General features: G+C 38.3%; 1 protein-coding gene across 6 annotated transcripts in view; it reads left to right on the top strand.

Moving 5' to 3' along the window:
* The window catches only part of ctnna2 (catenin (cadherin-associated protein), alpha 2), a 304920-nt gene that overhangs the window by 86695 nt on the left and 190756 nt on the right, over nt 1-27469 (top strand). For 2 of the 6 annotated variants that reach the window (XM_019359931.2, XM_019359932.2), the window contains 2 exons: nt 929-1132; nt 5272-5310. In XM_019359931.2, the coding sequence (XP_019215476.1) occupies nt 929-1132; nt 5272-5310 (243 nt within the window). Of the gene's footprint in view, nt 1-928; nt 1133-5271; nt 5311-6132; nt 6196-7408; nt 7944-11117; nt 11724-27469 lie in introns of those variants that run through there. The other 4 variants (XM_013276898.3, XM_013276895.3, XM_025908023.1 and 1 more) reach the window with 4 other exon arrangements.

Below are 27469 nucleotides of genomic sequence, written 5' to 3'. Positions count from 1 at the left end.
GATATTTTAACCTTTGATAAAAACCCTGAAAACCAAAAATGTCACACCTGAGCCTCAACACTCTCCCGGCCCGGTCCGTGAGTTGGTTGGTACCGGGCTGGGGGGTTGGGGACCGCTGATCTATACCACAGAGTCACATCTAATTACATTAGAGTTATGGGTGAATATGTATTTTATTTAAAGCTTAGATGATGCATAAAGCAACTCTGAGTTTTATGCAAACCCAAAGCACCTTAGGATCAAAAGGCTAAACTGGAATGGCTGTTAGGTAAATGCTCTCTTGTAAGATAGACGACTCTATTCACTGACCATGGGTACTGCCATCTGTCTGACTTAAACAATACAAGATAAGGCATCATTAAAATAAATGACTTTATTACTCCATTATTCACATTATAGCCAACACTGTAGAGCTGGGCTCTATATCCATAGTGATTATAACAGAAGAGAAGATGAAGTCTAAGATTTTGAAATGCTAAGGTTTTGACATTTAGGTCACTAATTTTTCTTTCTCCTAGTTACCTCCTCGGCAGCCTCAGCAAGTCTTATGCTTAGAGAAATGTGGGTGGGATTTTGTTTTAAATTTATGAACTCAAGCTACCCTGTGTTAGATATTCTTTATGCGTTCTTGGTTTTGCCTGACTTAGTCATGGTGGCTGATTGTTGCTGGAGTGACGGCAGCCCGTCCAGAATTCAAAGTTTTTTGAGGGGATACTTCCCTTTCATGAGAGAAATGCAGCTTCATTTTATTTGTGCTCTCAATATGTGAAAAACCTTTTATGAACAAAGGCCTAAATGTGTTGTAAACTTTTATGAAATTTGATATTGTGCTTGAGGTAAAATATTTCCCTTCTATTCAGATAAACGCGAGTCATGTATCCGTTTTGCCTGGATTACTGTCCTGACCTTCTACATTTTTGACCTACAGAACAAGATCATCCTGGACCCTCTGACATTCAGTGAGGCTCGTTTCCGTCCGTCTCTGGAGGAGCGCTTAGAGAGCATCATCAGTGGTGCTGCATTAATGGCTGACTCTTCGTGCACACGCGATGACCGCCGTGAACGGATCGTGGCTGAATGCAACGCCGTTCGACAGGCCCTTCAAGACTTGTTGAGCGAGTACATGAACAATGTGAGTTTTTCTCTTATTGGTTTATTTTCACAACTGAATTGCAACTGCGTTCATTTGTGTGTGCGCACCTGTTTCGCATACATCATTGAAAACCTCTGTGCTAATAAAAACAGGCCTTATTGCTAATCTTTCACTTTTCTTGGTAAAGTTGACGTTTTATTCAGAAGTAAACACTTCTCTCTTCTCCTGGAGATGTTTATTGCATAAATCTCTCTGTCCTGAAGGAGAGATGTATTCTTTGTTGCTATTCCATTTTTCTCTGTTGAAGAGGTTTAATGGACTTTTTCCTTGTTTGATTTGAGCGCCTAGGGATAGAGTTCTTGCAAGGTGTACACCTTGTAAAGCCCCCTTACAGCTGTACACCTTATATAGCCCAAAGCCCCCTTTGGGCTATAAAAATAAAATTGAAGTGCCTTGATGGTAAATGAAGGCAACAGCCTGTATATCTCTATATTTCCGGGCAGTCCAAAGACTGCTGCAAGCTACGTTAACAGTATGTTGGCAATATTCTTACCTTCCATTGCTCTTTGCCCATCCCTCATGCCTTTGGTGCTTTCATTCCCAGAGCATTGCAAGTAGACTCAAAGGTGAGAGAAGATGAGACTATGCGAGGCGAGGTGTGGGTGAAAGTCTGCTCTTTGACGTGCTGAGAATAGATGACTTGAGGATCAGGTCTATTTTCAGCACATATCACTCTTTTGATAACTTTGCGTTTCCATCAGGTAATGGAAAGTGACTAAATGACAGAAATGCACAACTCCATGTTTACAAGTGATGAAACTATCATCGCTTTGAGGATTTGTACCTAAATATAGTTAAAAGTAATGAAACTCATGGCTCCGTCACCCTAGAGTAAAAATAGGACTGCGACCTCCTTACAACTGGAATAAATCGGTGGTGGCAGGTGATTGCATTGAAGTTTTCACATTTGGTGACCGATTGCAAGCTGTTGAACCGGCAACCATGTCGCCCAAAGGTTGAGCATTGAATACCCTCAAACTCAGAGCGACAACTCTTGAAAACAAGACCTAGCAAGAAGCAACTTGTTTCCAAACAGTTATGGTGTGCTTTGGACTGACACTAAGAAAAGACTGGCAAAGGTTTGTAAATGATTGCTTTCTAATTTATAAAAAAAGCAATCATTCTGTGGCTGACTACACCAATGAGAGCAACTCATCTGTGATGGGTCCCTTTGCTATAGGGGACTAAACTGATTGTCAGATAGTTGTATTCTATATATGTCTATACAGAAGTAAGGCTGTGAGTGTGAATGTTATTTGGCAACTTCCAGCAAGCATGTCACTATTTGTGGAGGAGTTTCAGGATTTTTGTTGCTGTTGAGGTTCTGGCTGGAGTCTGAAAACAGGCGGTGAATGCTAATTTCTGTTTAATGTGATTCTTTTTTTTCTGTCTGTGGAAGGCAACAGATTTTGCAATTTATCATTATTAATCACTGTGTTATCACAAACAGATAGCATGTAATAGGCAACTTGAACCCATTTAAATGCAGGCTGACTCTGTTTTACTGCCATTTTATTTCATACTTCTTGATTTACCAAAGTCACTTTGAAAATGATGACTAAACGTGATGATCACACATCATGTCGCTGTCTTTGAAGGAACCATTTTAAAGACTGTGAGACTGCAAGTTCATTGCACATGATCACAGTCATGGTTTTCCCTAGTGTAACTGCAGCATTAAGAAAACAAGCTGGGTATAACAAACAAAAGTACTGTATTTTGGGACATATTGTATGGTGGTTGGAAAGCATATGCCCTACATCAGAGTTACTAACTGAACATATAATAATGGTCATTTATCCAACAATGTGAGGCCAAAAAAGTGAAGATTTCACAAATGTTTGCCTTTACAGCTTAAAAGTAAAAGTTATGGTATGAATGTCTGAATATTTACTGTATACTGAGTATGTAAGTCATCGGTCTGCACAGTGTGACTCTAAACCCTGAGGTTAACAGTAGTATTTTCATCCTTGGAGAAACTCTTCTGGAATTTTTCTCTCCATTTAGTGAGCCATTTCTCATGCAACACTGTGACTGGCACAACTGTTTAAAGGTTATGAGGCTGACCAAGACAATGATTAATCATCACACATATCCGATTTATATTCTTCTTCAGCCCACCCTTTTGTGCACAGTGAGCCATATGAGCTGTGTCTACATAAGGGAAAATGGTAGGTGCCCTTGGATGCTCTGTCATTGACCTTGCACACATGAATAAGTTCTTTGTGGAAGACTTTGCCATTAAATGGCAGCCCATAAGATTTTTGAAACTTTCAATGTCAAATCTATTAAATGTCTGATCTCTTTTTATCATGTTAAATCCAAGTGTGTTTTACACAGTCGAGTTATTCCTGAATCTGTCTGCAGAGCTGCATTCAGACATTCATTGGTTTTTCTCTCCCCCCTCCACTTTGCATTTACACTGTGCTAATTCCTGATCTGCACTCTAGCACATTCACTTTAAAATAAATGATTAAATTAACCAACTATATTAAAGGAGCATTAGTCTCACATTTAATTTAAGGTTTGCATTAATGTGGAAGAACTTGTATGGGTGATCTAGCTTTTCTTAACATATATTAGTGAAGGTGATACATGTGAAATTAAACCAAATCATATTTCAGAAATATTTGCAAATCCATTTCCAGTCAATGATGGTTAAACGTCACTAACCCATGGCATCACAGTATCCTATCTTTGCTGGTGACTTGCTCTGCAGTCACAAAGAGGTCTTTTTTCAGAATGCAAAGGATTTTACTGTCACTCACAAGACTTTTTCTGTTTCAGTGTCAGGCTTTAATCTGTTTCTTCGTCTGTATGGTCACATCATCGCTACCAACTCAACAGTCACATTAAGAGCGGAACTGAATGAAATTAAAAAGTTGTCATTCATTCTTTTGAAAAGAAGCTAATGACAGTGTAATATTGGTATTGAGATCTAATGAACATGGCAGTCTCTGTCATAAATCATAGAGACCATATATTTGTAATTGGGGCATTTACTAGGCCAGCATGACTTTTTAGATAATCCCTAGTTTGCCGAGACTGCTTGTGAGTTATTGCTGTGTTAGAAATGATGGCATTATACCCATGTGATCTACTAAAAATGGCTCTTAGAGTCAACATCGGTCATTATAGCCTACAGTCATATAACCATCTGTGAAAAAAGGCAGCTAAGGGGTTACCATTACCTAGTACTTAATATGATACAAGGAACAATATTCTGCCCTTTCTTTTCAGTTATTCAGAGTTAGTTTTGTGAACCATTAGTTTCTTTTCAAATGAAAAGCTGCAGGATTTCAAAAATGAGGTTGTAATTTAAAGTAAACGATCGGTACTGCTCCTGGGAACAAGACTGTGTGAAGTACTGGGATTCTCCAAAAAAGGACTGAGAGGCTGAACATCCCGTTCACCACTCTAAAAATCTAGGCCAGCCTGTAATCAGTTCTCAAAGCTGTGTCCTTAAAGAAAGTCACGAATATTTACTGTATATAGGAAAACAACCTAAATTTACATCATTATTTAGTGTACGTGTATTCACAGATCAGCATGCCATCTCAGTGACAATTCAGTGACTTTCATGCATGTGTTACCTGCTCAGACTGGTGCCAGTGTTTGAATCATTATGCCCTTTGTGACCAATGAGCAGCTTGCAAGTGTCTATTGATCCCAACAGTATCACCTTTCCTACTGTGCAGCTAATATAATATGTTTGTTGTGGCATTCTTGGTCATTGTCTAAAAACAATGGGGATCTAATAATGGCTGTTATTACATCAGAGTTCCTCTGTGGTTTTAATAGGATAATTACAGTACAGTATGTGTCTCCTGGGTAAAATGTTGAATTGATGTCTAAGCCAAAACTGTTATTTATGTTTTTTTAGTTGTGTTTAACTATTGCCTTTGACTTATTAAAAAAATTTGTAGTAAGGTTTGAAGAAAATTGAAGTAGCGGTGTGTCTCTGTTAATATCTCTGTATATGAGATATTTAGACCACTTTAAGCATGATGTGTTAATTACACATAATTTTGTTTCCATATTGAATGAGAAAGTAAATAACTCAGTAAGAAACAGATCTATTAGCGATAAAACTGTCAACTTTAATTCTTTTTACACAGGTAGGTTTGGAAGCTGCGTGGATGGATTGCAGGGACCAGGTTAGTTCAGATTCTGGAGGCCAGACAAAGATTGCAGTGGTCTTTGCTAGACTAAAAAAAAAAGCAAATCCTAGCTGCCCGGCTCCTCTGTCTATCCCTTCCAAGTGTTTCCACTGTTGTTACATATTCTATTTCATCCACTAAATGACTTCTTCAACATGATTGACAAGTGGTCAAAATCACAGGCTGTATAAAAGATAAACGCGCTCTCTAGACAGCACTGCTGTATCTTCCTTTCATGTTAGACTGATGGAAGATTAGACACTACAGTAACTCACTACTGCCCCTTAAGTGACAAAGTCATCACCTTCTGCATCTACTGTGTATCTGTGCTCAGTGAATGGCAGAGCATTTAGCTGACCACAGGGCAGCTGACATGGACATAAATGAGTGTGCCACATAAAAAGGAGAATAACTGAAATCACAGCACATTTTAATCTGTAAAATAAGGATTTTAACAGTGCAGATCAAAAAACACCCTAAATTTAGAAGTGGCCACTGATCAATAAGCAGGCTTAATAAACCTTCCACATGTGAATATGATCAGGGGCTACTAGAAGCATCATACATGGATCAAACTGTTACAGTGAACATTTTTTAAAGTATTGCTGTAAGAATATTGCAATATATATAAATATACAATCTTGTGGTGTTCCTTCTTCCTGATGTCGCTGTCATTCAGTATCACAATGTCTATCACTTTGGCTGTCTTCCTCTGCTTTTCTACCAACACTATGTCCGGTTGGTTAGCCACCACCATTTTGTCCGTCTGTATCTGGAAGCCCCACAGGATCTTAACTCGGTCATTCTCCACCACCCTAGGTGGCGTCTCCCATTTTGACTTCCAGGCCATACTTGGCACAGATGTGACCAGGAACCCGGGGTCTTGCCTGGTGTGATAGACCCTAGTCTACCATACCATGCAGGGGCCTATATGTGTGTGTGTGTGTGTGTGTGTGTGTGTGTGTGTGTGTGTGTGTATGATGATGATGATGATGATAATAGTAATAACAACAATAATAATAATAATAATAATAATAATAATAATATTATTATTATTATTATTATTATTATTATTATTATTATTATTATTATTATTAGTGCTTTTTTTTTCTCACAATGTATTGTTATACCCACAGTGATTTTCTTGTTTTATTTACACTTGAAAAAACTATAATCAAGTGTGTGTTTATGAACACTCAAGATGCCCTCTCCCCCTCTTAAGGCAAAGCAGCTTTTTGCTAAAGTAATTGTGCCTTGGTTCATTAGCCCCATGAGTTGTGTTTTAGAGGCTACAGCTGGGAGATTGTTGACAGCCCCTGGCTGTCCTAGCACAGAGCACAGAGTAAATCATAGAGACACAAAGAACAAAATGCCTCCACTTCTCTGCTCAGCATCCACAATGAGGTTAAATCAACAGCTGAGTTAAGACTGAACATTGATGACGATGTTGCTTTAGCCCTACTTATAAAGTGCATTATTTAATAAAGATTGGGGCTCTAAAAAGGTGCAAATTTGTCAAATGAATTAAAATAAAAGTGAAGCTTTGCTAAGACTTATATTAAATTTAGATTTTGATGTATTTGATTACAAAAAGCAAAAGAGTTCTCTCTAAGGAATTAATTTTCATTCCCTTGAGTAAGAAATCATCACCTGAGGCCCTTTAAAGCTCTTCAACAGCCTGTTTTAGGGAAGCCATTCGGTAGTCTTTCATGCATGGCACTAGACTCAGAATTTAGGCACATGACTGAGCAACACTGATCAAACAGATGAAATTTTTGAAGGTAATCAATGCATCTGTAAAAGGCAGAGGCAGGTAAGTGCATGTGCCACATATAACCTATATAGACCATAAATATCAAACACTATTATATTTATGTTATACTGTAAGATTTGTGATTTACTAATTAAAATTGTTCTTATTTTTCTCATGTAAAATAATTAAGTGTTAGGAGTTAAGTATAAACGAAAACGCGTTATTTGTTGCAGAGCTGTATTAAAACAGGCCACTTTTCATGACTGATTATATGAACCTATACCATAAGGCAGTAACATTCATTGCTTGGAATGGAAAAATCTTTTTTTTTTTTTTTTTCAGATGGCATGTCAGATGGCAGGTAGAGATCAGCAACATGCAGAGTCCAAAAAGATGCAGGAGGCCACAAATGGCATTCAAGGTTACAGAGCTACAACAAACAGTTGGTGCAGGCCAAGGGAAAATGGCAATCCATGTGGGTGTGGGAAATCAGGTGACCTGGAAAGGCAGGAAGGCTCAGGGTTACCACAGGGCAGATGGAAGTGGCTGAATATGACAAGACAGTTAGTGGAAATGGCAGAGGGCAGGGAGGGAAAAAGAAGAGGTAACTGAATGCAGATCTGAACTGTAGCTTTAGGTTCGATTTGCCTTACACGTTTGCTAAGTTGAGTCAAACATATATAAATAAAAACAGCTTCTAGTGGCAGCTGGCAGGACTTGGACACCATGGGATCTGTGAGTCATCACATTAAAGCAGCTTCACATATAACAGATTCATACTGCAGTTTAAAGGTGACAACAAGTCAGAAGTCTGTGGATAAGTTTGGTTTGTAGGTGACCACACTCTTTATTGTATATACATATATATATATATATATATATATAAACAAAAAAGGAGCGCATGTACATCAAAAGTTTCTTGGTTCGCAAAGACTTTATTTTCATGATGAAACAAATTGCTTAATGGAACAAAAGCCACCCACCTTGAAGCTGCTCCTGGCGGTGTCGTGTTTCCTTTTGTTCAAAGTTTGTTGAAGTAATGTAAACATCCAGTTGCTTTTATGTTTCCTCCTCCTTTTCATACAATCTCCCGCGTATCGCCTCGGCCTCACAACACACAAATTTTTATTGGAAGCTTCAACCACAGCACAAGGTTAATCAATGTGGTAGCTGGCAATAAATTAGGTTCAAGTGACAGGAGAATGTCCATACCTGTCTCAGCTGCTGGTGATCTGTGATTGGTGACAGCAGGCCCGGCTCCCTTGCTGGTGCTGAATCATCAGGAGCAGCTGATTTAGTTACGGCAGCTCAGACAGGGCCAATCTATCAATTGATCTGGGGAGTAATGCATTGCCAGCCTGGGTCAAGGGAGCCTGGGCAGAATATAGCCATAGCTAGAAGCCATGGCAGGTGAAAAGGGGGCAACTCGACAAAACGGTGAGCGGCAGAGAGAAGGATTTAGGGAGTGTGATAGCAAGCACACAAATGTCACAGTTAGCTGGATGTGGCACATAAAACTAAATGGGAGATGTGAGGTAGGACGATCATTAACGTGAGACTGATGGCCGCCTTGCTCATGCTGCTCCTCCGGGAGTTGCCATGTAGAATGCTCAGTCAACAATTGCGTAACCGATTACATACACACAGATAATATCCTTTCCTTCCTTTACCTGTCACTGTCTTAAAGTGAAGATGAGAGTGTGATAGTGTTAGAACAACGATTAAAATAAAGGGAAGACAATTTACAGATCAGTGAGCACACAAAGGTGTTTGGGGAAGGTGTGGTCACTGAGCCTCTGGTCTAAAAGTCATTAGAAAAAGAAGTGCATTTTGGCAAGTCCAAAAAAAAGAAAAATCTTTTTTTTTTCTGTCTTTTTTCTGTCTTTGGGGGCACTGCAAAATAGAAACTTTAATGCTTTCCTGTTCCTGCAACTGTCTATTTTCATGGATAAATGGTACCAACAGTATTTTGCCACACTTTATCTACTGGTGATATATAAGAGAGGTTTGGAAAAGAGAAAAACAAAACATTGCTGAACCCCCGAAATGGTGTTTTTGTACCCTGTGGCTGTGTAGGACTGCACTTTCCACCTCAGACCATTTTGTCTCAGATGAAAAGTGTCAGTCTGGCTAGATGCTCGGCCATCAGCGTTGGCAACTGATGGCTGAGTAGCTCGACACTCAGTCCACAAACTTCCTAACAAAAAAATATGTGCTTTTGCATGTTAAGCCTTCATTTGACAGTTGGTGTGAAGAGAGACAGGAAATGGGGCAAAGAGACCAGGGGAATAACACGCACCAAATGGCTGAGGCTGCCAGGATTTGAACCTGTTCAGGGCATAAGGACCCTGACCCAACCACAGGGTCACCATTTTTAAAGTTTGTCTTTTTTACTTAATGAAATCACACAGTGTGATTATAATGAAGCATGTTTCACTAAAGTTTGTTCTTTTGGTTCTCTGATGTCCTTTTTCTTCTAAAATCTTCAGCTTGCTAAAAAGAACAGCTACAACAAATGCAAGGGGAGTGAATTTAGCTTAGCACACACACCAGAATTTTCCGCTGGGGGACTAGGTCAGATTTTAGGGGTTTGTCGCTTGAACAGCTCTATGTACTCAACACAGCATTGGCTGTGAATTAATAGCAAACCATCGGATCTTGTACTATCACCCTGTCACGCACAGTAAACATACACAAAGTGTACATGGAGTGTAAATCAATATAATTCCTGTATGTTTTTCACACTGTTATAGCACAAAAGGAGCTGGAAAAACTTTGTTCATGATGAACCCTATAGGGAACTGTGCCACATTTCTATCTGTCTGTTTGCTTTTAATTTCATTAATCCTTATTTGGTCATAACACCACCAAGTCTCCCTTTTGATTTCCTCATTTTTGACTATTTAATGCCCGTGTGTCTGATGAGGCTACTTTATCTTCAAAGACTGTTCAGTTTTAAGCTTTTAAGTACACGAACATTATTTTGTTTGTCTCGTTCTTTTTTTCCTGCTTAGTATTAGTGCCTTTTCTTGTTTTGATTCTGGTTTTCTATTTAATGATGAAATTTGGAATCTTTCATTCAAAGACGAGTAAAGAAAATGTGCCAGCTTGAAATAACAAACTCTTACGCCACCATTTCTTTACATTTGGCTATTAAATTGGGAAATGCTGCAGTTGATTGATTGAAAGCATATGCGGATGGTCAATCCATGGCTGATAGTGTTCAACTGTGCGTGTTTCCTGTTACATTCTGTTTGGGGTTTTTGTTGTTGTTGTTTTTTATACAACAAACATTCATCTGAAAGTGGTAAAGTGCAATGACTGGACTGAAAATGACCTAATGTTTAAAGAAAGACTCTCCTCAGAAATCCTGGAGAACTATTTCTAAAGATCATTAAAAAAAAGTTACATCAGGTTCCTTGGAAGAAAAATATAAAAAAACGAGGGGTGGCTTAATACTTTTGCACGGTGCTTTCTATTAAAAAAAGTTTTTAACCGAATGTTTAAAAAAACCAACATTTTCGCAGCGCTACTTCAATCATGAGCACTTTAATCAGCATGAAATTTCTTTTTAATTTCTCCCTCTCCAAGACTAACAATTAAATAACTGACTTTCCATTGTCTTTAGATCAGACACACACCATAGCTTTTGACAATAATCAGCAGCACATAAATGTACAGTAATTACCACACCTCTGCTGGTGATAAAATAACTTAATCTGTTACACACAGCACAGCGGGGTTTCACATAAAACCATATTCTGCATTCAACACACCTGTAGAGATGTGTGCCATGAGGATCTGATTGTGCTGTGAAAGGACAGATTCATCTGACACACAGAGCTGTGCATGTCCAGTGCTTTAAGTGCATGGGTACTGTTGAAATGTTGACTTACTAGGATGTGGACCTTTGATAAGCACCTGATTTCCTTGTTAAAACCTTGCCAGATTTTGCCATGACAGTAACTTCTCACCTATGTCCTCTTTTTACTTATTTCCTTTGTTTATTCCTTCCCTTTTTCCAATTGTCCTCTCATCACGGTCCCTTCAGACTCAGCACTTACACCACATTAGATGTCCTGGACCTAGCTATAAATCACTGGTTCCCTACAGTGTCCCATGCTCTGCCTCCCATCTGTCAACACCTAATGCGCCGTACGACAAGCCGCAATCCACTGTGCTCCAACAAACCACTTACTTTGAGCAACTTCGCTTTCTCAGCTGTTGAAGCCTGGCTCGAAGATGTAGCCCCTGTAGGGGACTGGCCTGAACATCTAGGTAAAAACTGTTAGTCTATTTAAAGCCCTTAGGACACCCAGAGGACATGTTTGTGCCCACCACTTCCTTCTGAGCTTGAGTTGGAGACAGCTGAAGCAGCTAACCTGCAGCGAATGTCGTCCATTGTGATAGCAAGGCCACCTCCCTGCAGATGGACCAGAGCTCTAAAAGAGTCCCTGCACCAAGCAGCCCACGCAGTCTAAGAAGGATCTCCTTCAAAAAAATAACTATAGCACTTTGCCAAATAGAGAGCAGAGCTATAGTTGAAGATTTGCTATGTTAATTTGTTCTGCACTTTATATACAAAAGCAAACAATTTTGCTGAAGCTGTGAGCAGTCGCTCTTCAATCCTGTATCACAACAAGTAAAGCTTGGTTCCAGCATCATTTGTTTCACATGCTGTCCTTCTTTGGCCATTTATGTAATTATAATATAGTGCAAAACAAACACATATATGTATAATAAAAATAAATCATCTTTGATGAAGAGGTGAGTCATGAAAAGGTTTTTTGCCTTCAAAGTGTTTTACATAAGGTATGCAATGCTTTCATTAAGGTCAGGTATATACAATGCTGACTCAGTGCAGTGCAGCTTCTGCTGATTTGGCCATGAATTTATGTTGACAACCTCCAGTCATTCCACAGACTCCCACAGGTGCTTTTTCCTTCAGCTTCAGACTGTGCTGGCCATCGAGGCAAACTTATATATACTTATAACTTATATTCCCTCCTGTGATGGTATTTGTTGAAATTGTGCAATTTTCTTGTTTGAGTTATTGTCCTTGGCCCTAAAAGTCTTAGAAGTAGTGTTTGAATTCACAGCTTTGTGTATAAGAAATGTTTTATATTAATATTTTCCAAAATGTTAAAGAGACAGATGCAGAATGAGGAGGATGACGACTGATCAAAGATCACGCTGAAGGTTTTTAAATACTTACTGAACAAAATGTGATCATGTAATTGTCACAGAATAGTGAATTCAGTACTTATCATGTCTGCAGGGGCCTTCCTGTTTTTATCCAACATGACCTGTCAGCCACCCTTCTGTGCAAGGAGACATTAGACATCCATGTAATGAAATAATTAATACAGAGATTTTAATGCAGTTAATGAAATGTGCTATTAAAATATTAAAAAGTGCACAAAATAACCTTCATACATGGATAATCCTCATTTCTAACATCCAACATTTTATTTAAACAAACATTTATTAAATAAACATTTAAACAAAAAGGACAAGGTGTTTTTTTTTCAATATGACACAAAATGAGTGACTAACACTTAAACTCATCAGGAAAGTGTTTACTGAGTTCAGGACAAAGAGCTGTTTTCCTACAGACTTCTGTACGACCTTTGCATCCACAAGTATTGCCCCTTAGTTGCGATTAAAAGAATGCAGGTTTAAGACACTTCTACGTTGGCTTCACTTTTCAGACCTTGAAGCTACTTCCATCTTTTACACTATAACTGTAGAAGTGATAATACTTCTTTTTCATCCTGCTCTCTCTCTCTCACTCTGTCTCTCTTGCGTTCTCTTTTTCAGCTGGCTTATTTGTAGTTATCACCACAGAGAGATTAGTCACATGGCATCTTGGTGATTGCCACACCTGAGCCAACCAGAAGAGTCCTTAAATAACTCAGACTAATTAGAGAGGTTCTGGAATCAACTGACTTGAAGGGTTCCTGGGATGGCCATGAAGGACATTTTAAAGCTTCGTCCACACTGAAAGCAATTTGCTGGTTGCTTTGAAGTTGATTGCCAGTTGATCGTGACATTCTAGATGCGGGTTGTCTCAATATCCCTATAATGTATTTACTACATGATCATACTGAATGTCAATTAACAGTATCCTGTGCTCTCATTGGCAGCCACTTTTAATTGGATGCCTCAAAGCTGAGAAAATTTTATCTGGAGATCTGTTGTCAGCATTTCTTTAACGCCAGTTGCTGAAGTTGTCAAATGTCATTCACTTTCATAACGTTGAGTTGCCACGTATGCTGCAGATTGCATCATGTGTGGACACAGCTTAAGGGTAACCTCAGCAGCTCAGGTGTTCTCCTTGTATTTCTGCATCTCACCAAAATATACATCTATTTCTCTTTAGGCACTGACATACTTTTTAAGCAAAGAGTTGATGGCAGCAGAAAACAAAGATCACAAGGGTGTCTAACCCCGCATGCCAAACTCCTTTTGAAAGATAAAAGATTGGCCCTTTGACTCCCCAGTCACCTGGCATGTGGTTAAATAAATAAATAAAGTTTTCCTCGGATTGATCAGAGCAATTACACGTGGCAGCACAATGGTGCAATAGTTAGCACTCTTGCATCACAGACAGAAGTGTCTGTGCTCTCCTGATTGACTGGACCTTCCTGTGTGGAGTTTGCATGTACACTTTCCATCTGATACTGTGGCTTACTTTCACAGTCCAAAGAGGTGCATGTTAGGTTAATGGGTGATTGCAAGTAGGCTGTAGGTGTGGAACTGAGCGCAAATGGTTGCCTGTCTCTCTGTGTTAGCCCTGTGATAGAATTGGCTGTCCTGGGTGTAACCCACCTCATGGCCAGCGCTGTCTGGGATGCGCTTCAGCTCCCCTGTGACCTTGGATTGGATAAGCGGTTAAGAAAATAGATTGATGGATTTTGCAGTGTTTGTAAAAAGCTTGCCAAGTACAGCAATGATTGTCAAAATCTGCAAGAAAAATCTCACTGATGTAAAAGTCAATCCGACTGAATCATTAAAGTCTAATGATGTCTCACTTGCGTCAGCTTCTATTCTCACACTGTTAAATAGTTTATTATATCTCCTAAAATCTTTGAAGTAATCTGCATAACACCTCCTTATGCATCTGATAACAGCAAGTCCCATGATGAGACTCTTGTTCCATGTGCTTACCAATTGTGCCAATTGTAGCTATAATAGAATGCTGCATGCCGTACTCATCACTCGAACTATTCTTTGGTCTGGGGATGGAGACGAAACAGAATCCTCTGTAGGCGGCAGCGAGCAACCAGCACATGGCTGTCTGAACGCCCTCACATCACCATCTCCGATTGAGGTGATCGGATAAATTAGACTTTAATTTGGTTTTTAGGCTAAGTCATATTAGGAGATGAGATAGAATTATCCAGGAACATATTAATGTAATAAAAAGCTCTCAGTTCTGGCAGCTCTATTGCATTAGAAAGCTGCCAGCCATTCTCCTCTCTTCCCCCTCCCTCCAGTGCCATTTCCCCTGAAGGGCTTGCTGCTTTGAGCAGTGCTAACATGATTGACATTGATAGCTGGATCAAACTATAGAATCAACCATAATGTCATTAAGTGAGCAGACATGGAAGCAAAGACCTAAGTTCTAACTGTATTACCTGATACATATGTTAGGGTTATGGATTCAGGCAGCTAATTGCATTAGGAATTCATGCTTGCAAGTCACAATTTGCATTAAAACAGTATACCTGCCTGTGTGTGTGTGTGTGTGTGTGTGTGTGTGTGTATAATTTGTGCTGCCGCTGGTGTGTGTACAAAGCTGTGTGCAGGTGTAAATGTGAATTGATGTGTGCAAAATAGATTGTGTTGGTATTTGCTTGCTTTTTATATTAATCAGGTGTTATTGTCAATCCTATTGTCCTTTTAGAGAACAGACAATCCCTTATTTTATGTAAATAGACAGAGACCTCGACTAGTCTCACTATCTGTCAACAGCTGTTTCTGAGGAAAACAGGATTAGCCATGAAGGGGTATCTACATGTAGCACCGAGCAGTAATGTATTCTATTTCAATAACTGGGATGTTATTCCCACTAACACTGCCAAATACTGTGGTATTAGTGAACACAATTGATGAAATCCCCCACTTGCTTCATCATACATCCTGCTATTAGTTCCAGGAAACTGATTTATTGTGTCCATGGTGACCCTTTTACTGCCAAGCTCATATGCTTACTCTAAGTATATCCCATCCATAATCCAAAGAGCTTCTTTGTGATACTGTACAACCTCTAAACAGATGCCATCAACCTTTGCAGCATGTTTTGTAACCTTTTTATAATGTATATACAAGTTTTCAGGTGCCTCCAAATTCCACGATGATAATTGTTGTTTTTCCTGACCTTGCTTCTTTGTGAATCAACGAAGGAATTATTGGAGGTTAGAATGACACGAATGAGCGAAATACAAGATACGAGATAGGAGGCAACATGGGTGAAATGTTTTATAGGTTAGGAACCTTCATATGAGATACATGGGTTAAAAAGAAACCCCAAACTTTTGGCTTTTCCCTAGAGGTCACAGCAGGTAGCTCCGCACGTTTGATTTAGCAGATTTTATTTTTAATTTTTTTAAATGCCGGAAGCTCTTCCTGATGAAATATGTGGCAAAATAAATTACGCATGAGTGAGATCAGCATGCGTGCACTGAGTATAAATTAAGTGCTGCACTTGAAACTTTACTCTTGAAATACTCTAGAAAATTTGCAAACATAGCAGTGGAAAAAATACATACAAAAAACAGGTGACTAAAATAAAACATATACTCTTTGTTATTACTCGTGGTGGTTAATTGAACGGGAGTCTTCATTATGTTGCTTGGATGTCTGCAAGCTAGTATTGATCAAAAAAAGTCACAAGGCATCCACAAGAGTGTCATATACTACTTTATTATGTTGCACTCTTACATGTATTGTCATGTATTTTGCACAACAGCTGGGAGACCAGTGTATACCTGTTACCACTGTATGAGTATAGTGATAACAGCTAATGTCAGTTACCTTTACATGATTAACTGATGACTATCAGTAAGTTTAGTAATCAATACAATATCACATCATACATAAACTAATATAATAGATCATGCCAGCTCATGGAGGAATATGATAAGTAGCCACTTAGGATATATACTCTCATGTGATTATACAGGTATATTTAGTTAGTCTGCTTGCTGAAACTTACCTAAACTTAAGTAAACCAAACTTAACTATGCTGGATGTTTCTATAAGTACTTTAAAAGTAGTCAGAAGAGGCGGAAATGTGGATGAATTAGCCGACCTTATCCATTCAAGACAGCACTATATTATATTATAATGCTGTGTTCTGCTTTAATGCCTTGGCTCCTGGTCATTTGGATTTTAGTTTTATGGATAGCACCCAGGCAGAATACCCAAACAACCCTCTGTGTAAAGCAATGATCCCTGCCACACTTAATCCATGGAGGGTCCTAAAATCCAGGACCCAAAGGATCTGCTGCCAGCATCAATGTTTCAGACATCACGGGACACTCTCAGAGGTCCCTTGCTCCAGTGGGTCAGAGCTGTTTTGGCAGGGCCACACAACAGCCACACAATATTAGGGAGGTGGTTTTAATATTGTGACTGATCGCTGTATATCATATTGATTCTTGGTCAACTTCTCCTTTTTATTTCATCGTTACTCAGCAGCAGAGTCAAATTTCATTACACCCTCTGGATCCATATAACAGCACAAACTCATCTTTGTGTCACTAATAAAGCGATTACTTAGATCGAGAAAGGTCTAAAATGCTTTTTCATGGCTTCTGGGTGATAATTCCCTAAAATATTGGAAAAATATGAGTGGCTATAGTGTCAGGGAAGAATGAGAGGGAGTTGTGCAGTTGGGGGAGGCTTTATAGCTTACTGACCTTTAAAGAAATAGATTGTTGTTCTGTTAGATCATGTACTTTATAGACACCCATTTCTCCCCTGTTCTTTGATAATGCATTATTGATTTTTGTTAGCTTTATTACTGTATTTAAATGCCAGAAAAGCATTTCTATATAGAGCTGTGTGTCTGTTACATCAAACCTGTAGGATTTACTATGCATTTGGAAGTTCATTTACAGGAATCAATGCAGGTTGGTTGAAAATTTGTTGCCTGCACTATATTAGAATGTTTTGATTGATTTAATGGTCTTTGTGGCTAGCTGAATTGGTCAATACTTATTTATTTTTGTTTGCCTATTTTCCCTTAAGAACCAGGTTTATTGCATACTTCCTTTTTAAACAGATGGTCTAGTTTTACAGCTTTGTTGCAGTTTTCTCATTTAATCGTTACTTCTTATTTCATTACACAAAAATATGAACCCCTGTGCTTGATATTGTTTTAAAGACATTTTATGCATATCGGTCTTTTCAAGCATACAGACTCCTAACACACATTATTTAAAGACCACCACACACATTAGGGCTTGAAGAATGTGATTTTCATTATTTGACTTAATTTCAATAAATGTTGTGGCTTCTAACAATTACAACAATTCACTATCACTAGTTTGCATAGGTAAACGATGGATTTTTATTGGTTTTCTCTAGATTTTCCTTTCCCTTGTCTACTTTTCATGGTGCCCAACACCTGGTTGTCGGCTTCAGATCTCCTGCATGAAAGTGTGTCCTAGGGCTTAATTTCCCCCCCTCTGCACCCACAGAAGTATCATGCATACACCATCTATTTTTGATATTTTTTTTTCATTTTCATGTGAAGAGAATCAAGATTAATAAAATCCCCTAAAAAATAATAGTAAATAAGGGGTGGCTATCATTTGTGCTGTAATCAAGACTTACATGCCCAGGCAAGCACAACATGAGCTGAAAATCAGCAAGAAAATGACATATATATCCCCCCCCCACCCCTTAAAGTTAAAGTTTCATGTACAGCATATAGAAGTGCAGACAAATGGCTCTTAGGACAAACCTATTTGAAAACGGCTTTACCAAACTAGCTCTGTAGGTTTCATGGTCCTTATTCAGGTAGTCACTTCCAATTACACAGTCAAATTTATGTTAGTGAAGACACTTTCTATACATCTTTAACTAAAACCAAGATAATTTGTATACTTTAACTTTCTTACATGCTTGCCCTTCACAAAAAATGTTCTAATTTGTCCTTTATAAGCATCCTATACATTCAAGTAAGTAACTAACATTATAGATTTAACACTCGCAGCTTGTTGCTTAATGAAGCAAATTGTTATTACGCTGACTTGCATAGTGTCGCAAGCTTCATCAACATTCATATGTGTTATTGTTCGGGCATAATCTATATCTGGTAAGGAGCTGCATGTCTGAGAGTGAAGTGTTAGATGAGGCGTTCTGGTAAAAGTCGTTGTGCCAAGAATAGACATTCAAGTAACAGCGGCCTCATTTTTCAGAGCATGCACGTTCTAAATCTGTGCATAAGAACTGCCTGTATGCACAAGAAAGTTGGTTAATCATATTATATTTAAGACAGGCACACCTGTATGAAATGAACAGTGATAAATCCTGCATGTTGTACAACCATCTGCTTGGGCAGAAACGGGCTCATTTAGGAAAGAAATACCCTCGATTTGACATCGAGGCGAACAAAAATACTTTTAAGAATATCTAGTAGTCTCAATGTAGGACAGTTTGAATAGGAAATAAAAAGAGTGGGCGGCCGTGGTGCGGTGTTGAATCAAGTGGTGACTGCCCACCCGATTAATAAAATCCCGTTCATGTAAACTAAAACAAAAATTAAATACACTGTCAAAAAAATTAGCACAGTGGCTACAAATGGATACATACCAGAGTGTTTTAGTTTTTAATACAGTTTAGATTTTTTTTCTTTAGTTTCTAGTGTATTTAGTTTTTATTGTTTCAAAATCTTTAGTGGTAGTTGAGTTTTCAACTTTTCAATATCCAAACCTCGTTTGCAATTTTGATAGATACATGATCTATTTTGTCATAAGGCATTTGCTTTGAATATAGCCTAGCTTAATGGCAGGCCTAATGAATCGCTGAAAGAGATAACTTCCTATCTCTCGCCATCTGTCACAGCTTTTAAGTGTAGGTATACTGCAGTGGCGGGGCTCATTTTGGACAGCTACACAGACCAGGACTTGGACTCAAGTTTTTATGGCAAGACATCAGAAGTTATCAGACATATTTATTGATTGATCTCATTCTCAAATTAATGATAAGAAATTCAGACAGTCAAACCATCAAAATAAATGTGGCCTTGTGACTTTTCTGTATATGAAGACTGTGTCATCACCCCCAAGTGGATGGTGGCAACACATGCTTCTTTGGAAGCTGTAGACCTCAGTCCTTCAGGCTAGAATTTGGCACTGTGTTCTGGCATTTAAAGAAAAAAGAAAAAAAAATGCAGTTATTGGCCTGATTAGGTCTGGTAGTCACACTCTGTGAAGCCATTACTGCTTCACCTTAGGTCTAGTTTTAATTAAATTTAATGTCTGTGTGTAAATCGTGGGGAGTGTGAGTGTGTGTGTGTGTGTGTGTGTGTGTTGGGGGTGGGGGTTCATTTTTCAAAACAGTGTGAGGTCCAAAGTAGCTTTGATTATTTTTTTTTATTTTTTTTTGTTCCCCAGAAGTTTCGTGTATCTCATTTTAGGCACAAGTCCTTGTTCATTGCTTGTCAACCACCTGATGCTGTCATCTTACTACATTTATATGCATCACCTTCAAATACTGAAGTGTTCCTGACTCGGTCAGAGGGAATTTATATATAATTTGTTTCTCAGTCATTCACATGGACCTTAGTGAAAAATATAATATCCCAGAGTATACTCATACAGGGCTCTTTTTGGATTAATATCAAACAAAACTGGTTACTATTAACAACCCTTCAGTTCAATCAATGAGACACCTCTGCAGCCCAAGCTTCAAGTACAGGAGAGTCAAAGATTTAGAAAGAGAAATCCCACAGAGACATGAGCAGAACACTAATGCAATGCACACGCAGAGACCATTAAGTCTTTTACAGTATATTTAGATATTCACTCTTTCGCCCACCTACATCTCTTTTTCTTTCCCAGCTCTCCTCCTTCTGAACAATCTCCTAACACTTTGCGCTCAGGAATGGAGGCACCGATAACCAAGCTTAATCATGCGTGATCAATCTAAATGGAGCATGTGAGAATACACACTACTAAGTATGTGAAAATCAGCCCGAGGATGTGTGTTGTTTGCCGTGAAACTGGAGCTGTCAGATAGTTTAACCTTACAACAGCCTTGGCTTGCAGCACAGTGAAACTCAAGAAACAGTCTGAGGCATGGCTCAGAAACACAGTGAGCTCGTCCTTAAGTAGGACAAGAGAAATCTCCAGGCTGATGTTGAAATTGAAACAATCCCTCCAGGAATTTTCAGATTTGCAGCCATATGATTTTTTTTTTCCATTCCACACTTCATCACAAATATTGCAGGGATTAGCAGTTTTTGTATATCAACACGGTTTCTGCCTAAGTCCCTTACATTATTTAGTAGGTTTCGATTTTCACAAACCATCGCACTTTCAGCTCAATCAATACTGCACTCGGAGGTCTGTTGTTACAGACGGAATCTTTTTGGTTGTTATTCATTAGCTTAATCCACGTCTATTCAAGATAATTTTCAACAGAATCTTAAAGATAAATGTAAGGATACTGTTACTGCTGCGAAGCCTCGGGATGGCTGACTGTGCAACAGTCATTCATCAGACATTCTTCTATTAAATGTTAATTTCTTGAATTCACATCTAAGACTATATGTGCTTCATAAGCCTTTCCTTAGATCTCACTGCCTATTTGTAGATTTTCCTTTTCCTGGACTTGCATGGCTTAAAAAGAGAGCTGCCAGTCCTTTCTTAACTGAACTTGCTCAAAAGTGTCCGCTTTGATAATCAATAGCCTAAAAAGACACTTTAGGCTCTTCTACTTTTAAATGAAATGCAGGTAAGAGTCAATAGACTGCATCTGATAGTTGATCAAAAGGGGACAGTTTTTAAATTTTGATGTCCTTATGGATCTCTCGCTGACAGGCCTGTCACATGAATTAGTTTTTCACCCATTCAGTTAGGTTCAGAAAACATTTGCACAACAAATAAAGATATAAGATTATTATTTCTATTGATGACAAAAAATAACCCCAATAAGAAGACACATAACAATTTTTTTTTTTTTTACCCCAGAACACCCAGGAACTGCTATATACATGTGACTGAAATGAGGCTGAGTCAAATACATTTCGTTACATCCCCATTAAAGCTTAAATCAGAATGCAGGGTTCTATTTTCACACATTTATTGGATAATTTCACCCATATTTAACCAAGTTACACCAGTGTGGTTTCCACATTGTCCTCGTGCTCGTCTCAGAAACTCTGCTTGATAGTGCAAGTTGCAGGTTGTTTAAAAGCAAGATTATTCTGCCCCCCAAGGTGCTGAATTGGTGATAGCTCATATTGGAGTGAAGGCCTTTTTAATGGATATTTTTGGTCATTTTCTCTCTGTCATGATATATTCCCCTCACACTGTGAACTCTAACCGCTCTCGCACTTGTTCAGCAGCGGTTGCACTCCTACTCCCACAGAACAAAACTCTGCTTCGGGCAGAAGTCGGTTTTTCACATTTTATCTCTTCCTTCTGCAGACTTGACTGACATGTATCGGTAAAACATTGTTTAATTTCATTTGTATAGTTTTCATGCATACACAGCCCCACTTCCTGACATTGTTTGGAAATGTTATATTTGTATTTTAGAAGAATCACAGCTTAAAAAAAAGAAATCCTGGCACTGCAGTGATAGGTGTCACTGCACTGTACAGTATGAAGTTTAGAATCTCTTTCTCTAAACTCATCATAGATATTATTAACTCAGCCAGCAAATGTGGAAAGTTTTATTGTTCATGAACAATGAAAGAAACTTCATGATATTTATATTCTTCATGAACAATACAGAAAGCTTTTCAGTTGGGAATGCCTATTCAGAAAGCAACAGTAATGGAAAAATGAAGCAGTTATTATCAGTAAAGTTAAAAAAACACAAATAGAGATGATTTTTTTTCTTTAATTCACTGTGGAAGCTCATCATTAATGTTTATTTCACCCATAGTAATGATATTAATAACAAAAACGGCCTTTTTAGGCTTGTTCACATCAGATGATGCAAAGAAAAGAAATAAAGAATTTTCCCCCTCTTGTCTTGTGTCCCTCTCAGCATTCAGATGGCGCAGTCAAAATTTGGCATGAACAACATGGAAGCATGGCTCCATCCTGCTTTGTATGGGTCAATGGTTTAGGCTGGTTGTGCTCGTGTGGCATATTTTGGACTCTTTAGTACCAACTGAGCATTTTACTAAACATCACAGCTTACCGGAGTATTGTTTTCCACCATGTCGATCCCTTTATGGCCACAGTGTACCCATCTTCTTCACACTATGTCACGAAGCTCAAATCATCATTCGCAGTGAATATGACAGTGAGTTTCTCTGTACTCAAATGGCCTCCTCAGTCAACACATCCCAATCCAATAGAATAGCTTTGGGATGTGGTGAAACTGTAGTGCCACATCTCAGATATGCAGGAAATAAATCGGCATCAACTGTGTGATGCTGTCAGGTCAGTATGGACGAAAATCTCTGAGGAATGTTTCCAGCACCTGGAGAATTAAGGCAGCTGTGAAGGGAAAAAGGGGGTCTAACCCAGTACTAACAAGTTGGTGAGTGTATGTTAAGAGCATTTACATACAAGGAAAAGTTCATATGAGCTTTTTCATAACAGATTTGCTCTTCAGTAAGAAGCTATTAAATTAAATATACATCATACCTAATATGTACATTGTACCTAATAAAGTGGCCAGTGAGTGTAGTTATTTTCCATTGACACCCCCACCAAATAGTCACTTTCAGAAGAATGTATAACTATAACCTTAAAAATTTGAGGTTTAGTAACTGTTTGGAAGTCGGAATCATTTCTGATCCAAGCTTTTGAGATCATTGCTTTACAAGAAATGTTATGATGGAGTATTGATTTGTTAAGCATTTTTCTTTACAAACAAACCAAAAAAGTATATATGCTTAAAAGAATAGACGGACGCAAGAACAAATTGATTAGACTGCACAAAGACCTCATATAAGACAGTGCAGTCATGTGAAACAGTAGTAACAGGCCGATACACACTGACAAACAAAGAAGTTACACAGCGCATATAAATAAATCAATAAAAGATCAGAGTAAATAAAACAATGCAGCGATTGGGTTTCTCGCTTTAAAGTCTTTCCTTCATCTGGAGGATGCACACTGTAGGTGTCAACTTTGCATAAATTCAAATATGTGTCAATAAACGCATATAGCGACCCAACAAATGCTGTGATCTGGTGTCATCCTTAGAGCTTTGAATTCAGCTAAGCATGTTATTTACCTTGGCAGCAAAGTCTTACAAATAAAAACACAGGTGTGAAGGTGCCTCTTGGATTCCAGTGTTGACATGTAGCCTTTTCATCACAGCAGTGTTCAGTCAGCTCGAAAAACCCTTCAAGGCATCTACTGGTTTAAGGGCAGAGTCAGCAGCATGGAAACATAGTGTGTTTCCTTAATAACTGATTTTATAATAGGTTTCTTGATTTCCACTATAAATTTAATGTGACAGCCACGTCTGGTGTATGTTTATGCACAACATGGCTTTATATAAACTTAAAATGTTGTTCAATAAGGTTTGTGTTAATGCACGTTTTCAGAATACGGAGCTTATCCTTTTATAAAACATTATGAGACACGGTAGACCGAATGGCTCCCAGCACGTCCTTTAGTAGCGCTTTTTCAGTAGCCTCACTGAATAGTTTAATTTGTGCCTTGCAAATGGAGCCCACATTATATGTGCCTTTTCTTCAGAACACAGCGATAACAGAATCACAAATTGCACTAATACTAAAAATACCATAAAAGAGGTCTGTTGGTTGATGTTACATATATATTCAGTTTCCTTGCTAATTACTGTTATCATGGCTTTTTATTTTCCCTTTCTCTTTCTGTACCTGGGAAACAAGCTGTTCCAGTCATATAGTCATGCAACTGCTTGGCAGATACAGTGGGACATAAATTATTCTTCCCGGTAGGCATGCAGCTCTGAGTTACAGTGCATATGGAGTAGATGGGAATAAGTGAACCGTATAAGGGGACAAGGTTTCTTTGTACGTGTATTTACATTTGATCATTCTAGATTTTACATATGAACCTATGAAAAAACATGAAAAAAAGATGAGGAAAACAAATAAAAGAAAGCTCACAGACCTTTTTTTATATTAAAATTACATTGTGTAAGAGAAGGAAGAAGTATCAGATGCTACCTGTATATGAAACAATTCTACATTTCAGATATATGGCAACGTTACTGGGGAGCCACGATCACATGTTAGCACTGTTTGTAGATCACTGTTGTTTAATGTTCAGAAGTTCAGAGATTCTGCGAAAAACTAAGGAGTGATGATCAAGGAGAGATGCAACCATATATGCTTTATGTTACCATACTCATGAGTCCCCCCTAACCTAACCATTATTGTTTTTAGTTGCTTAAATATTTTTAGTTTTATTTCTGGAACCTTTCAGATACTTTAGAAACACAGATTTAAGAAAACAGTGAAAAGGGTGAAGCAAAGAAAATACTGCAGGAAGCACAGATGTTGCATATTAAGTTCATCCATGCATACTTACAATAGAATTTTATCATTTGAAACAATGATTTTTTCATTTATATACTCACATGTGCAAAGTAAAAATCAATACATCAGTCATCAAATAAATGCATATGATAATATATGTTTGTAATTTAATTTATGTTTTGTGTTTTTCCAGTCTGTGTTCAATATACTAATTTTCTGGCTGCAATTTTTATTCACTAAAATGTTCTTATAATCAAGGCTTTTTTGTAACCTGGACAGTCTTTTTTAAAATTATTATTATTATTATTATTTGATGCGTGAGCATGTGTGCCTCGAGCTTGCTGCTCTATTTTGCTGTAGTAGCCACAAGGACTTGTCACTGAGAATAGAGCTGCAACTCTTGGGCAACCCAGATAGCCTACAGCCAAACAAGACCCATGGATAAACAAGCAAAGGAGAAGAGAGATAGGAGGCCAGTGAAGCAAGGCAAGGCAGAAGGGGCAAAAGGGTGACGCAAAGACAAAGGGTTAGGGGGAGGCTGCAGTTCTGGTGACCTACCTTGAGGTAAGTGCAGTGAGAGATGAGGCTTAATTAATGGCTTTAAGAAGGCCATTCTCATAGAATATCCCTGGAGGTGATTACTCACCTCAAGGCTGTCGCCTTCTGAGAGATAGCTTGTGTCCACATGGGCCTTAGACACACACATGCAAGCCTCATCAAAAGTCTCTTTTCCTTATCTCATTAATTAGAAATATGAGGCATCAAATGCAAGCAATTGTGAAATGAAGCATTTTTGTTATTTCTTAAATTAAAGTTGTGGTTATTCGCTCTGGGGTGGAATGAATAAGTCTCACCCTCTTAATTATGGCAAGCATGCGCAGTTAAACAATATTCTATCAATAAGTGTGGCACTCATTAAAGCAGAATCCGGAGGCCTCCCCTAGGGATTAGGAAATAAATATATATTTTCTTTATTTGTTAAAAGAGATGTGCGATGTGTTGTAAATGCTCATAAATAAACAGATCTGAACAATGTGGAAAATCCATAACTTTAGCTCTCTTACATTTTTTTTTTTTTTACCTATCTACTCCTTATGGAGTTTAATATCTACTTGACAGTTTCTGGAGTAGAGATTAAACACAAATGACAACTGAACATATCCCCTCTTGGCAAATTGTACACCCAAGGGAATTTGTTAGGCGATGCTTTGTTTCACAGACGAGCCTGATTTATTGTGTGAAATGCATCTATGAAAATTTCAGCTCTCATTTCAAACCTTAGTATGAATGGCAAATCAGCAAGAGAGGAGAAGAAGCAAGCCGAGACATTTAGGTTTGTAAAAGTAGAAAGTTTAAAAATTAGTGATATATACAGAGGGTAGATAAGAGAGCAGAGGGAACATGCTGAAATAACAAATCAATCATGTTGTAATTACTGGTGCATGCAAGTAGGCAAATAGAATTGCAGGCTCTTTCACATCAACTGGCAGGAGATAAACCACCACAGGCTCCGTGGGTCTGTCAACTGTTCAAATGGTTCACACAGCGGAAATGTCTTTGGAAAAATGATAAAGCCTTTATGAAATACTAAAAAACTTTATTTTCTTAGTACAAATTGGCACACTGCTTCTCACACTTGTGGTGTGTACATAGCAGGGGTGGGCACTTAAGACAAAAACACTATTTGAAAGTCAATGGGAACTAAGTGGAAGATCGCTCCAAAATCAAACTCCTCTCAAAGGAATGTGCATAGCTGTGGCAGGTTTGTGACATGCTAGCTTAACCTGGTGGACGCTTTGTCCAGCCAAGTTCACGCTGGATGCCATTTTTGTTCGTTTCCACACAAAACTTTCTGGTGGCTCTAGTGGTCATCCTGCTTTTACAGTGTCATGTAATCTGAGAATGTGATACACGCTTCGTTGGCACCAGCAGAAGTAGTAATAGCATTACATCCTACCAGGCACTGCTAGAAAAACATATTTTAAAACAACAACAACAACATTTTGAATAACATAATGATTGTTCAAATATTGAAGATATTTGAACAATATATATTCTCATACTTAACATTTTTAACTTGGTTGGCCACTTGTTTAGAGCACTTGACATCAACCAACTATAGTTAAAAACTGTTACAATGTCTGTAATATCACCTAAATAACAGCTAACCTAGCTGACTTTCACAGTGCTAAAAAGGCACAGTTACGATTATAAGTTATATACGCTTGGATGTTGGCATTTTGTTGAAACACTTAACGTTTTTGCCATACACAGTACGATTGGGCTTTTTAAAATTATTATATATCAGAAATGAGGAGAGTCCATAGCTGTATGAGCAGGCTTAGCCACTTTCCCTTCATTTAATGAGTAATATTTGAAGCCTTTATTTACAAGGGTAACTCAACATGTTACCCTGTTTTCACCCTGGATGACCCTCCTGATGTAACCCCAAAGGGATTTGTGTAAACCACTGCACTGTGGAACCACTCTTTTTATTTAACGAAAAATAAAAACGTATTGTTTTTGTATCTTTCCAATCAAATATTTACCTGAATGACCTTTTAACATTGTGCCCCATGACCAATTAGCATATCAAAACATATGCTCACCCCATAGCTAACTAAAGCTGACATACTACTTGTGTCCTGTCGATGCAGTGTTGAGGTAGTCCCTTCTCCTACTGATCCTCCTAGTGTCTCAGTATTGCTTTACATTCACTGGGCAGTTGC

The sequence above is a fragment of the Oreochromis niloticus genome, linkage group LG6 (assembly GCF_001858045.2).
Source record: "Oreochromis niloticus isolate F11D_XX linkage group LG6, O_niloticus_UMD_NMBU, whole genome shotgun sequence".
Classification (NCBI taxonomy): Eukaryota; Metazoa; Chordata; class Actinopteri; order Cichliformes; family Cichlidae; genus Oreochromis; species Oreochromis niloticus.
The sequence above is the reverse complement of the archived record's forward strand: the minus strand, read 5'-3'. Positions and strand labels throughout refer to the sequence as shown.